Source organism: Diorhabda carinulata, chromosome 1, assembly GCF_026250575.1.
Source record: "Diorhabda carinulata isolate Delta chromosome 1, icDioCari1.1, whole genome shotgun sequence".
Taxonomy (NCBI): Eukaryota; Metazoa; Arthropoda; class Insecta; order Coleoptera; family Chrysomelidae; genus Diorhabda; species Diorhabda carinulata.
The window spans coordinates 11097077-11112178 of NC_079460.1; the positions used below are offsets into that span (position 1 = coordinate 11097077).

The 15102-nt window shown below is 30.3% G+C and overlaps 1 protein-coding gene across 10 annotated transcripts in view; it reads right to left on the reverse strand.

The window, feature by feature from the left end:
* LOC130894048 (agrin-like) overlaps nucleotides 1-15102 on the reverse strand; it is a 451778-nt gene that overhangs the window by 23072 nt on the left and 413604 nt on the right. For 7 of the 10 annotated variants that reach the window (XM_057800642.1, XM_057800614.1, XM_057800625.1 and 4 more), the window contains 4 exons: nucleotides 11734-12063; nucleotides 6337-6489; nucleotides 5297-5560; nucleotides 15-161 (listed from right to left, as the gene is read on the reverse strand). In XM_057800642.1, coding sequence (XP_057656625.1) covers nucleotides 15-161; nucleotides 5297-5560; nucleotides 6337-6489; nucleotides 11734-12063 — 894 coding nt within the window. The remainder of the gene's footprint in view (nucleotides 1-14; nucleotides 162-5296; nucleotides 5561-6336; nucleotides 6490-11733; nucleotides 12064-15102) is intronic. The other 3 variants (XM_057800666.1, XM_057800652.1, XM_057800634.1) reach the window with 1 other exon arrangement.

Here is a 15102-nt window from a genome sequence, read left to right on the forward strand (position 1 = left end):
GGTTTATTACATACCTGATACACATCCATTCGGCCCTAAATATTTATTGTGATTTGTGCATATTGTACATTTTTGACCCTGTACACCTGGTTTACAAACACAACGACCTGTCATTTGTTCGCAGTCATCTCTCACTGAACCAAAAGTGGAGCAGCCGCATGCTGTAATGGAATTAATATGACATTTCGTTAACAAGGAGAATAACTCTATGACATAATCTAACAAAATATGTATATGCCTTAATAAAAAGCGAATAATAATTAGAATGATTGGCATTCACATAGTCAAAAACAAAAATTTTCTGAGTTTGATTGAAATTGAAGGAAAAAGTATGATTTTTACTAAACAAGGAAAAAAATGAAAAAAATAAAAATAGAAACGATAACATGGCAATTATAGAAGAGTTATTGATGGTATACTAAAAGATAGTTTAAAAAGACTGAATAGAAGCAAGAATGAGTGTCAATAAAATAGGGAAATCTACTGTAAAAATTGAAGCAGAAAAATTGAAATGCAACGGAGTAAGACTAAGACAGCAGATATGAGAAGAGAATACAATATTAAAGGGTCGAGAGAAAATAACATTTCACTGTATGATGTAAAGTGCCAACATTTTACTTTAAATATTTTTAATACTCTTTTATTTACTTATTGTGGTTCAATAGTCATTTCTGTTTCATTATCACATTCAAGGTTTTGAAGAAATTAGTTACTCCTGGTAAATTTTTTCAATATCGTTTCAACTTTGTTTTTATATATAATGCTTACAAAGCTTCTCTTACTTTTTATAATTTCCTTGAAAATTATTTTAAGCAAATTTTCTATGCTTAGTTCTATGTAAATTCGTATTTTCTGTTTCTTTGGGAACGAATAAAATAGAACTGATTTCTGTATTGTTATATATTAAAAACATATATTTAGTTTTTGTATATGTTACAGCATAGGCTCCTTTTTATTCAGTTCTGTTCTAGTTACTCGTTTCCTTTTTAGTAATTTATAACTGAATTCCCGTTCCATTCCTCTTTTCATTTTTGTTTGCAACTCCAAACTGCTTTTCAAAGTTGGGTGTGAATCAGTAGAAAGCGATCTACGTTAAGGAGCTCCCGTAACCACTTGTGACCATGCGAATTTAGACCATTTGAATACCCTATTCATATCTGATAGGTCCCTAATCATTGATTCATGTCGAATGAGTTAAATGTCAGCAAAGAAACCATCCGCAAGATGTTATATGGTATTCAAAAATCAAACAACAAATATTTGCGCAAAGTTAACAGTCTTGAACAGAAACAGGAGCATGAGGTTTGCAAGAGTACGTTGTGTCTTGTTAAACGTAGCGGCAGAAGCTCGTGTAATCCTAGGATCCGTAAACAAAGTCATCAGTGGCAATGAACGTTCAACAAAAGGAAAGATGACCTAGTCGTGAACGCAGGAAAAATTTTGAATTTCTAAGTAACTCTAGGAGTTTTATTTTATTTTATTTTTATATATTTATATTTATTTACATTTTATTTTTCACTAACTTTGAAACAAATTAAATAATTCGAACCATTTGAGGATAGTTGTGTTTCCAATATTATTTTATTTACACATAAATATATACAAATTTAATATGTTGAAAAGTACTTCGTGGAATGAACGCAACTTTATCAATGAGATTATTCTTCTCAAGTTTTATCAGATCTTCGTCTTTCAATAAGTTATGATTTTTATTAATTTTTTTCTCATTATTATGCTGAAATTGTTTCAATACAATTTCTTAAAGGTAATGATTTCTCGTTAAATTCACATGTGCTTCACGTTAAGGTATTAACACTTGTTGTTATATCTGTTATTGTACGTGTGATGGTATGCAATATAGTTCAATAACTTTGAAAAACTGAGTAAAAATGTTACCATCGCATTATTGTTACTATCGCTAGAAATATTTACAGGAAGTTTTAAATGTAAATATTTTATAAAAGGTTGTTGACAATGAGGTCAGATGGAATGAACTATATTTGTATAATAAGAAATTTCAATATTTACGTTTGATTTGTAGTGTTTTTGTGTAATTAATAAAGATTTGTAAGAGCTTAGAATTCAACGTGTGCCTTTTATTTAGTCAGAGTCTAGAACTAGATCCACTAGGATCGTCTGCAGTTCAAAAATTGTAAGCTGAACTACTATGTAATACTGTGTCACTAAAACTTAATGTATTATCGGTCAAAAACGAAGTACAGCTTGATGAAATGGAATTATGGTTACATATATTACAATATCTAACCATAAAGGCTATTAAAGAACCGCAACATTGTCTTAGTTGGAATTTTTGGAACCGTTGTTGATATTCATACTGACCAAACTGTTTACACTATCACTACATCAACACTAACAATTACACTGTCTGTATACGGAATTTTCCCACAAATAAACTTTCTCCCGTGAAAATTAATTCCAGCGGAAAAACCTCCTTGGTGGGAATCTTAACATTTATTCCTCGACTACTAAACTGTAAGTGGGCTGTAAGGAATTGGTCCTTCTTACATTTAGTTATTTCAATGGTTTCAAATGCATCCCACAATTTTATATTGGATACATTTTTAATAATCAGCAACGATCTGTCCATATTTTAAATGAGCTATGTACTATGGACTCACCGATAAAAAGAATATTGCCGATCACGCTGCCATTCTTAATCATAACATAAATATTAATTAATAGTGTAAAATTGTTGGAAAATTTATCCAATAATAAATTGTGGTATAAATGTGGAAACAATGAAATAACAGAAAACAAGAAAAGTTTAAATAAGGACAATGGATCAATTATTTACAGCCGCCCACTCTATCGTTTAGTAGTCAAGCAATGTTAAGATTCCTGCCAAGTGAATCAAGTTATTAGGTTTTAGTTTAACATCAATCTTTGGCGATTACTTGGTTATCGAAACGCGCAGCAGACAGAGTAATTGTGGATGGCGTAGTGGTAGTGTATATATATATATATATATATATATATATATATATATATATATATATATATATATATATATTTATTAAGATTTTCGGTGATTTTTTATATTAGTAAAGTTTTTAAAAATTTAAGAATTCAATATTCAAATTGACGTTGATACAAATATTGATTAATTGAAATATTGATTCTGGTTACTATAGGAACTTTCATCAATTTTTGATTGGTTAAATTATGAATGACGTTGATTGTTTATAGGTTAGATAAGGATACGTTTGAGTGAATGATGTTTGATATTGATTGGTGAATTTATGGATAACATTAAATTTCAACAGGTTAGGTCGTTATGAATGTAGTTGAATATTCATTGGCTAGAATATAAATGACAATAAATTTTATAGGTTAGGATTGGAAATTGTTCATTTTTGTTTATGTACTTATATATTCTTATTTATAAGAAAAAAGGCCTGTCAATAATAATTTCATGTTTTCAACATTTAAAAGGTAGTGAAAAAGAAAAAAATTCCTGCAATAATTTACAAATCAATATCTTACCTGCAAAAGTAATGACATTAATGATTGATGAACCCAACATTTATTTTCACAATTTTTCGGATATATATTATAGAACCTCCCTTGAAAACATTTATAGCGCTTAGACTGTCTAATTAAGAAGCCAAATGTAGAAGAAGCGTAATTAGTCTTCAATTAATTTATAAACTCAACTTACCCGCCAAATTGATTTTTTTAACTTTTGTCTAATTCAATCTTATATGTTGACAGTAAGGAGTATTTTAAGTATTTTTCTAATTTTTTTATTTCATCTTCCCTTTTTACATGAGGTTATCACCAATAATTCAATTTACTGAAAATATAAGATTTCACATTAGACTGCTGAAATGTGAACTAAACTAAATACGCAATGAGGTTGCCTAATCTTTTACGGGTATCTAATGATCGAAATTGACCAATAATTTAGCAGATAAAATTGTAAAACTCTAAAACAATGGTCTGATTACGCTTCAATTATGCTATAATAAATCTAGTAGTATGTAACGTGAAAACGACAATAAATTTGAAGCTGCTAAAATTACAACGCACACAATATGTTTTTGTGAAAAGCTCTTTCTCCATGAATTTAGTTGACCCAAAACGTAAACCATTTTGTTTTAAACCGAAAACTGAGCGTATGTGAATTATTCTATTTTTTGGGGTATTCAGTTTTTTATAAGAATTGGAAGAATGTATGGATTTAAATAAAAAATGATTTACATGGGGATTATCAATGTAAAGTTTTGGATAAATTCCTCGAGTACAGCAGAGGTAGTGATGCAAACATTATCTTTAATAGAAAGATTTAAACAACTGTTTTGATTCTACACTTTTTTTATAACTCATGGAATCACGCTTGATTATCGAGGAGTATATTCTATACAGGAGCTGAACATTACATTGTAAAGAGGCTGAAAAATAAGAAAGCATTTGGTATACACATATCAAACGGAGATGTTTCAATTCAAAGTTTTTAATGCAGAAGTTTTGTATTGTTGTAAAGTAGGAAGTTTATATAATATTTTCGTAACCGTAAAACTTTGGAAATAACAGTTAGAGAGGTTCCCTTGTAAAAGCTCCATAAATATGCGAAGCAAATCTCTCCGGATTTTTTTCATTAATCAATGCTAGGTGATACTTGACGTTAGATACAATTTTTTTCTAATTATAAATCGATATTTAGCAATGTCTCCCTGTTTATGATTTCTAATTCAAATCTTATTTCCATTATTCTATTCCACAATATCAATGTGTTTCACATAAAATCATCCACAGATTATTTATCAGCAATATTTTGAGAGGAATATTTTCTAGTTCGATTTGATATTCTTTATAGAAAACATCAAAATTCGCATTAAAATATAACTGAGAGATATGTAATAAAGATTTTGATAAAAATGGTATATGGAAATTAGTATGCGATGGATATACGTTGATTTTACTTGTGTAGAAAACTGGGACATATCAAGAAAATGGAATGGAAGATGTGAAAAGTAACAAATGTTGTGAAGTTAAAATTTTCTATTAACTCTGATAGTGAAAATTTTATATCCGTTGACATTCACTGAGTAAGTTTAATATAAAATGGATGTATCAGGTAGAAACATAATTAAGATTGCAACTGTTTCATCCAGTTACCCTCCTGATATACAATTTGTTGAATAAGTTTAGTTACGTTAAACGTGATATCAAATTAGCACAACGCTAGTTACATAAGCTTATATAAAACCAACTTTAAAATTGATCTAGTTTGAATCCGAATTCAAAAGATATATTAAAATTAAAATCTTCTTACGTATACATCCACGGTAGCCTGCAGATATCTTCGGTAGTCCCCAAAATCCTGGTTCGCATCTATCACATTTTCCACCTCCAACTCCAGGACGACATCTGCATTGCTGAGTTTCTACGTCGCAAGTATCTGAATACGATCCTAGTTTGTTGCAGTCACAAATAGATGGACAACCTCCAAAATTCGGTCCTTGAGCAGTAGTTTTTCCATCTGGACAGCAACCAAACCAACTTTCCCCACAACCTTTTTTCTCCACTACAGCTTCACCTATTAATACATTTTTAAATTGAATCTTCGAGGATCGATCCTGGCAAACTTTTGGAATAATAAAAATGGTTTATTCATAGAAACACTAGATTATTACTAAACAGGAATTTCTGAAACTGTGGCATATTGGACACACTAAAGATAAACTCAGTTTACCTTTAGGCTCTGAAAACGATAATTAAGTTATCGAAACGCGTATCACACACTGTAATTGTTAGTGTTGATGTATTAGTAGTGTAAACAATGTGATCCGCACACTAGAATATTCTCATCAAATTGTGGAATTAATTTTGCATTGAATATATAAAATTCTCATTATTTTTAAGTGGTCGTATTAAAAAAATAATACGGAGATCGTGAATAATAAATAGGATCCAACTTTTTTCTGGATCAAACATATGTGCACTAAAGCAAGGAATCAATGATAACTTTAACAATGACTTAGTTATTTGAATTGTTTGGTTAGACCAATAGAACAAAAATAACAACACTCGGGATTTTCCATATTTCTTAACTATATTTCACATAACTATATTATGTGATATGATTTTTTATCAATGTTTTAGGAGCAATTTTCCTTTCGTTTCTTTGCTATCAATAATTATAAATTTCCTAACCAATATTAAACCCACTTTATGCACAGAAAATCTAAAAATCTCAATATCACATTTATGGATGATACCTAAACACAGCTACTTAACCTTATAAAGGATAATGGCACCCGAACTGTTAAAAAATAAATTGAAACTTCATTTGCATTAACTTGAATAACTCACTTTTTCGACAGCACTTAGCAAATTTGGCTGTTTGATGGCAGTAGCTTCCTACAGGACAGTCTTGTCTAAATGGACCATTTCCGCAGTCTAATTCTCTTTCTGTAATAGAGTCCGTTAGTGGTTTTTCTCCCTTGCATGGTTTTACCTCCATTCCTAGATAAAAATTAAATCAATAATCTCTAGATATTTAAAAATTGTGAACGTCCAACATATTAACATAGAACAAAAATGGGGAAAATTCATTCAAGAATATATGTACAGTATATACAAAAAAATTCAAACAGTTAGTATAGAAGCTGAATTGAAAGATTCATTGGTAGTTTTCGAACTAAAAGACTATTTATGAAAGATAAGCAGTGGAAAACTTAGCGTGGAGGAGAAATAGAAAAAAAGGATTAAAATTGTTTGCCTATTTCTAGTTTGGATTGGCACAGAAAAGAAATATGTAACTGTTGAAGCTATACATAATTTAAATAGAAGTACAAAATCAGAAGATTATGTGATGAGAATATATATAAAACTGTAAAATCGTTTGAGTCGTCATATATTTATGTATATTTATATAAAAATGATAAAAAAGTCGAGAAAATGTGGATTATTAATTTTTATATTTTTCTTCTTGCTTCATCATATTCCATTTTGAAAACATACGTTCACCAATTAGCATGCCTAACAACAGAACTATAAAAATTCAGATTATTATGTACCTATAAAAGCCAAATATTTTCTAATACTAATAATACCATTTTAGCGATAATTTGGGTAGGAAACAATAATAAAATAATCGGTGTGCTTATCAATAAAATTATATTGCTAGTAGTTAAACTTGACGATACTGATAACAAATTAATTGCGAATATTGATTTATAAAGGGTAGAAAGTCGAGAACAGAATGGGATCTGCAGCACAAATTTTGAGTATAGAATTGTATGGGAGCAAGTACAACGGAATAATAAGGTATAAAATTACTTTCACATTGGGATTCGTTGAAAAAGTCGTTGAAGTGCGGAAAATGGAGTAGATGTCACGATCATGTGAATAAACGGAAAAAACCGTAGAGTCCTATGATATTTTATAACCCACAAGAGCAATGATTCATTTGGCTGAAGAACATGATGAATAAAATTCAAAAATAACTTTGTTGTTTTGGCAACGAATTTTTAAAATTTTATTAATTGTATGTATCTACTTTGGTCTCATTTATCAAATTAATCTATTCTATTCTAAGCAAATTAAGGTAACTAATTTAGGACTGATAGGGTGTGTAGGTCTTAAATTATTTACATACTGAAAGTAGCATTGCAAGTTTACAATACAACCTTCAAGTTTATCACCCTGCGAATAATATTGAATAAAACAAACAACATATTTTTTATTTAATAGGAATGATACCAGAAACCAATAAAGAATGGATTGAATGTAATAGAAAAAATGATATTTATTCATTTTATTTTCAAATCAATATTCTGGATAGTTAATTGAAGAAATATGCAGAAATGACAATATCCCCTCAATTTTCCTTAACTGTAGAAATATTTTTCATTCTGCAAGAAGAATATTTGGCCCCAAAGATGAAAACACAAGTAATATTTCTGATTAAAAGTACGCGATAGCGAGTAAAATAGCAAGTGTTCTCGAAAGACCGTTAACGATTTCATTTTTGTTTGGTTTAATTTAAATGTTTTTCAATAAATCTTATTAGTTGTGTCAACTTAGCTGAATTGAAATTTCAATTAAATTTACGTTATACTCCAAAGTCTAGTGGAATATTTTGGGCCTGTATTCACGTAATGAAAAATGATATTTGTATACTTTATTATTAATTGATAAACTTCCTCTGAATCACTCAGTAGAAATAAAAAATAAGAAGTGGAAAGTAGAAATATGTTTATTCCACCACTATTTGCATTGTAATCAATCTCTTCATTTATTGATTTCATTGAATTGATAAATAATATCACGTTACACAGATAGTAGTTTGTTTTAGAGCCACCATAAGTGTACACTTATTATATTCCGAGCCTTCGAATACTTTATATTTCCAGATACAGATATTTGAGGATACATTATCAATTACTTAAATCATAAATTCCTGGACTATCACATTTCTTTTATTGATGTGTTAGTGTGGGTGTCTTAGCCTATCCTAAATGTATCATAAATAATTTGTATCATTATTTTTGCCGATAGGTGGGTGTACATATCTTTTAAATTTTCCTTTAATGATAATAATAACTAGTTGTACATATGATCATTTTTAGAAATAATGGGCGTTATAAGTGAAATCAGTTATTATAAAGAAGAGTGAATTTTTTAAAACCAGTTTATGATTTATGCAACTATCATGAATTTAACAATTCTGCGCTTATTTGGTACTTAAACAAACAATATTGGAGAGGTGCTACTACCCTCTATAAATAACATTAGAGTTTCAAAAAGAAATCCTTATTTAAACGTTAACCATATGGCACCAATACCATAGCACAAAATAAAATATGTTTACACGAATTCGCTTAACTTCTGAATTAAAAGGTACATGATATAGTTTATATTTGATATTGAGAAATTTAAGAAGTTGGAAAGCTAAATCCATGAGACCATAAAAAATGAAATAATGAATAAAAGGAGCAAGGACAAGATGGGAATAAAGGAATAGTACAATACGTGATTTACATACCAAACAACAAAGAAGAAGATTAAAGGAGGGAAAATGGATTCGATCCTTTTAGCAAGAAGAGAAATATCAAGTTCTAATACAGGGTGTTTCTATATTCGACCGACAACGCTCTACCACAGAGATTTCAATAAATGATTCATTTTGATATAGGAATACGTACCCTTACGGAGCCTAGTTGCTGATATATAGGGTGTCAGGGTTAGTCGTCACTTTTATCCCCTTATTTTTTACGCTACTGTTTAAAATTGCCTGATTATTTTTAGTTAAAAAAACTAATAACCTTTTATGGAGTTAAAATGAACGGTGTTCTAGAAATTTGCCTCTAAGCAAAAGTCTGCAAGCACGTGAGTAACTACAAATTAATTAATTATTCATATAATTTCGAATAATGATAAAACGTAAGTAGTTCAAAACAAATAAAAATTATTCATAATTTCAATTTCACGTTTTTCAATTATAAAACGGTGTAATAGTTGTATTGAAATAAGCGGCCAACAGTTTGAACAACTACAGTAACATTGTAAATTTTATAATTGTCGTTATACAGTGTTATTTAAATTTAATTTGTGCTATTATTATTTTTATTTTCATTGCCAATTTTGTTATTATTGTGACAAATAAACTCTGACTGCGCGCCACTGGTTACATTTTCCCAAAGTTTTTTTATGTCAAAATATTACTTGATTGAGTAGCAAATTGGTCATCAAATATGAAAAAAAAATTAAAGGAGTTCTTGGTTTGTGACAAATTTTTGATTTTGATTCAAAATTTTGAACACCCTATATCTCAGCAACTAGGTACCGTAAGGGTTCGTATTCCTATATCAAAATGAATCATTTATTGGGATCTTTCTATATAGAAGATCTTTCTATATAGAAACCCTTGTATACGAATACTAATTTTCCTATCAAAATCACACTTTTAAGTTTGCTCACAAATAATAGGAAAGAGGCTAACAGAAAAATATGAAATACATGAAGAATAGTTTACACATGATACAAGTTATAAAAAGGAAGAAAGAACCTACTATGGGATATTTTACAAGAAAGTGAAGCAACAAAGAGAGCAGTCAGTTTATAATACCGACCAAAAAAGGCATTAATCAGGAATAGGATGGGAGCTCACATTAACAGATTTAATGTATATACGATTATTAAATAATATAATCAAGTCTGTACTTTATTAAATATCAAGAAAATACAGAACAATTGGGTTTTAATCCGTTTTGATTAATAAATATTTATTAATAGTATATATGATCTACAAATGCTTTATGAGCCAATTGAGTTTGTAAGTTTATCAGAAATAACATCATTGTTGGTGGTCAATAACTTACGGTATCTACTAAAGCAAATATTTATACAATAGGATTGTTTTGTAACCAATTATTTCGTATTAAGTTATGGATAATTGATAGTAATCGCATCTAAGACTTCTTTATACATTATGTCCATATCGAAAATTAAAATATTTCTAATGTTCATATATAGTTAAAATTAGTGATTCTAATACTATTTACATCTTTCTAATATGTACAGATTAGTAAGAAATGTTATTTTGTTTTTTTAGAACATATTTCTCAAACTTTATGATTTTTTTTCCTAATTCCTAATCAAGTTGTAAAAGGAAATTTTTCATTTCTGGAAATATATAATATAAATGGCACGGCGAAGAAGTGCGATTTTCTAATTTAAAAATTCGTATTCTTCTTCAATACCTTCTTCTATACATTTTGTACTTGTTCCCAATACAAACTATCTTTATTGTACATTAGTATCCGTCCAATTTTCTTGATTGCAGTGATAATTTCTAATTCCAGTGATAATCTCATCCCAATATTGTGTTGGTTTGTTACTATCTTTTTCCTTTCATATTCATAGAGTCTTTATCGTTTCCTATTTCAGATTCCAGCTATACTTGTTTTATCATTTAAACTTTCTTTGAAAATTTCATTTCTACTATATGATTAATTAAGCAAAATGTAGATTTTTCTCATAAGACCAATTCCACTTAATTACAGCAGTTTCATTTTCTATAAACGCGTTTTGTGCATCAAAATACATTAGTCTACCGTCGTTTCTGTAGGTGATAACAGGGTTATCGAAATCATTAGTTTTGGAGCATTAATACTTTGAGGTAAGTGAATAGAATTGAAGGGAAAAACGGAACGATTGATAAACATTTGGAGGAGATTATTATATTATTCTATTTTGATTTTGATTCTGATACTGATTCACAAGATAGTAAAAGATAAAGAAAGTAAGTATAAAAACAGAGTTATAATTAAAAAAGATAAATACAGTAGAAGCGCGAGGTTTATCCAAAATTTTAAGATTAGTTATATAAAGCCGTAAATTAAACCACTATATAAACTTGATCACATTTCATTACATAAATACTTCTATTCAGATTCATGAATATCGTAATAAGTGAATTTGTATCAATATATCAACATAAAAGATTTCGTTAGTAGATATAGTAGTATTAGAATTTTTCTAAATCTCTTATTTGGTCTGCGTCGTATTTTTTATATATTAAACTGTTGACAATGCACTATTCGATATTGGTAACTAGAGGCCTTCACTAAAATGGTATTATTACGAAGCAGAAATTAAAGTTATAACGTGTGTTAATAGTACCTATTCCAGTTTCTAAAGCATTAGGTGTATAGTGTGCCATAGTGTTAGTGTTAACTTCCTACATCCAAATATAATCCAAACCTTGACAGAGATCTAAAGGTCTAAGCCTCAAATCCTCTTGTCTTTGGCACGCTTCCATCTTCATATCGCAGAGAGATGGATAAATTCTAAGATCAGATGCGCAAACTGGACTCGTAAATACATTTATGCAGTTAAATTGGCAGGTGCAGCGTGGAAAGTTATCGGGACCTAATTCGCAAGTTGCTTCGAAGTCACATAATATATCCTTGCAAGCTTCCTTTTCCGTGTTAGTGCTATCTACGATTGAGTTGTCTGGAAGTCGAGATACTGCCGTATCAAATTCATTACCTGTCATTTGGTTAATTTGTATCGTGATGTTAGGGAAGGTTGCTAGAAAGTTAGTGGGTTACCAATTATTGAAATGCACACTACAGTTATATAAAGATGATCCACTATATAAGTGACTTATATAATATACAAGTCGGTTTAACCTACTGAATAATCTCAACTTCTATAAATTATTGCACAAAATGTAAAGTGAATGATTGAGTCAACAAATTAAAATGTGTCACACGCTTTAGAATGATATACGAGGGCTGATTTCTCTGCTCTGACCCAAAGCTATTTACAATAAAAAATTTTCGAACATATGATTTTTATTTTTGAATCACGATGCACATACACTGGTATGCTGAATTTTCGGCTCAAATTTGACTTGCCTCACGCATGACGTCACACTGGAATAAGATTGTTTTCTTGGCTATAGAGATTAGGTTGGAGCTGTACGTATTTACTGGGTTTTTGTATGTTTGTGATATTTTTTTGTGTTTAGCGGCTATCATAGAGTTGACCTAACTGTTATTATTTTCTTTTAATATATTGTACTTTATAATATGAGATCATAATGCCGTCGCTACAAGCAAAAACACTTCGGTTTCTAAAACATGACGAAGCAGTCAATAGGAATCTGTGATCGAGAGGATGAAATTATTTAAAATATGGTAAATGAATGTTGTGAATCACAAAATAATACAGAAATAATTCCATTTTTTTCAAATAATTATACTCATTTTATGTTGTTGTTGATTCACTTGTAGAAATATTAACTAAAACGGTTTGAGTCTGGTTGGAAATATTTAGATACGATACTCATTATTTAGGGGAAGGTGAGGTACAATGATCCCCCTAAGGAAAAAACTTAAATGTAGCTAAAGTTGAACGCAAAATCGCAAGATTTATATTGTTGGAGGTAATGAAATTTACTTAACTTTGTAACTGCATACTTGTTTTTTATTATGTATGTAATTTTTTTGTATTAGATTTTTTTGTTAACGTTTAGTGAAGGATCATTTCATACATACTTATATATAGAATGATCCCTGAGGTAAACACAAATAACACTTATTCCTATCAATAGAAAAAACAAATCTTCATTTAGAAAGTAATAATTTTCTTATCTGGAACTTGGACATGAACCTATAGACTTAAATTTTTTTCACACAATCCAATTGATTACTAGAAAGGCAAATATCGCAAGTAAAATTGCCTTTATTGTCACTATCTATTCCCGCACTTGCCCCATCTCCCAATTTAAGATACACAACGAACCGAACCCTTTCAGTAGAGAAGAGGCATCCGGTATCACTCTCCTCTTCAGATGAATCTGTTTCGCCTTTTTCCTTTCCGCCTTCTTTTCCTTTCCCACCACATTTTCCTTTACCGTTCTGTTGATTGTGGTGCTTGTGGAAATTTCTGAGTCATCATAGGAGTCGACTGCTGAGGGGATTCTTGAATATCCACTTGTAGATGCTGTAGTGTTTCACTTTCTGGATTACTCGCTTGAGAAGAATTTATTTGCACGGTGTCTGCTAATGAGGGACTTGATATCCCGGCGATCGGAATTGGAGGTTTTACCGTGCCATTTTAAACATCCCTTTCAAGCGTTTCAGTTGCAATGGAGTCCACATTAGTGAAAATATTAGAGTTGAACGGATTTATTTCTGCTTTTGAATCCATTCATACTATGGAACTGTTGCTTCTAGATAGGCCTCTGTAACACGGTTACCACACACCCAGGATTATTATTCATCCACTTCTCCAGCACTTGTTTATGATAAACATCAGACACATGATTCCAACGTCCAAGGGCTGGAGTTTGAGGGTGCAATGAGGCGGCAGGCATGCAATAGTGATGTGATTATCCCTGGCTTTTAATACCACATTCAAATTTTTTGTGAGATAGGTGACCATCTAATTTCAAAAGAGTCGGATCTTCTGCTGTCGGTTTGGCATGACTTAAGAAGTGATCGAATAACACATCTAATTTCATCCAATCAGATGAATTGCATGCATATATAGTGCCTGGAGGTGCGCCATCTATCAATTCTATTTTTATCCGTACAAATGCTGTAAATTATTTGTTTCTGTCAATTTGTAGGTTGAGGTTGAAACATCTCCTGTGTGGCGAGCCCGTCCATTCTAGACTCTATGTCCTTTTCTTGTTCTACTGTTTTGTTGCTACTTAACTTTTAAGCGGAGCCTACAGTTATTCAATTTTTACGTTTTGTTATTTTTTTAATGCCATCACAGATCTTAAATTCTCTACGGTTTTTTAAGGCATACCATCTCTGACGGTATGTATTGCCTTTTGTATTTGTTCTTCCGATCAATTTTGGCGATTAGTTTTGCGTATATAAATTTTTAGCATGATATGTGAAAACAACAAATACTAATGGGGTAAAATGATAGGATAGGATAAAATCATTTTACATACACAGAAGGGATCATTTCGCTCCAAACATCAAATTCCAGCATATCGATCGAAACATTAACCTTCAAATACCACGTGTAGTGATAGAACATTGCTCAAATATTAGCTAACTGCTATTAATAACAGCAAATAAGACAACACTCAAATAAACACAAATAATAAAATCACACCAGGCACTCGCACCGCCATGACTTGGAGAGGCAACTGGCAAGGGTGCGGGGGACATGTTTCATGTGCATTTGGATATATGGTAACAGTTGTCTCTGATTTACGGCGGGGAATCATTTGACCACTTTCCCCTATGTGTTATTTATTTTAGCACGTGTTTTTTCAAAGAGGATAGTTCCATATAATGTAAAGTGTTTAGTTTTAAAACATTGCTTATTTACCTACATATGATTCACACAAATAAATAAACTATACCCATAACATATCAAAAATCATATTATTAAATTTAATGATCTCAAAATTTTGCTAATCATATATTAAATATTCTTTTTCTACGACCGTGCGTTTTAACCCACTTTCCCGCACGCATTGTAGTTTTGAAAGTGTCACTTTCCCGCACTAGTGCGGGAAAGTAAAATTATGCAAATTTTGACCTTATTAGATAGTTTTTTACTTCTGAGATTATAACTATTGTTATTACAGGTAAATAA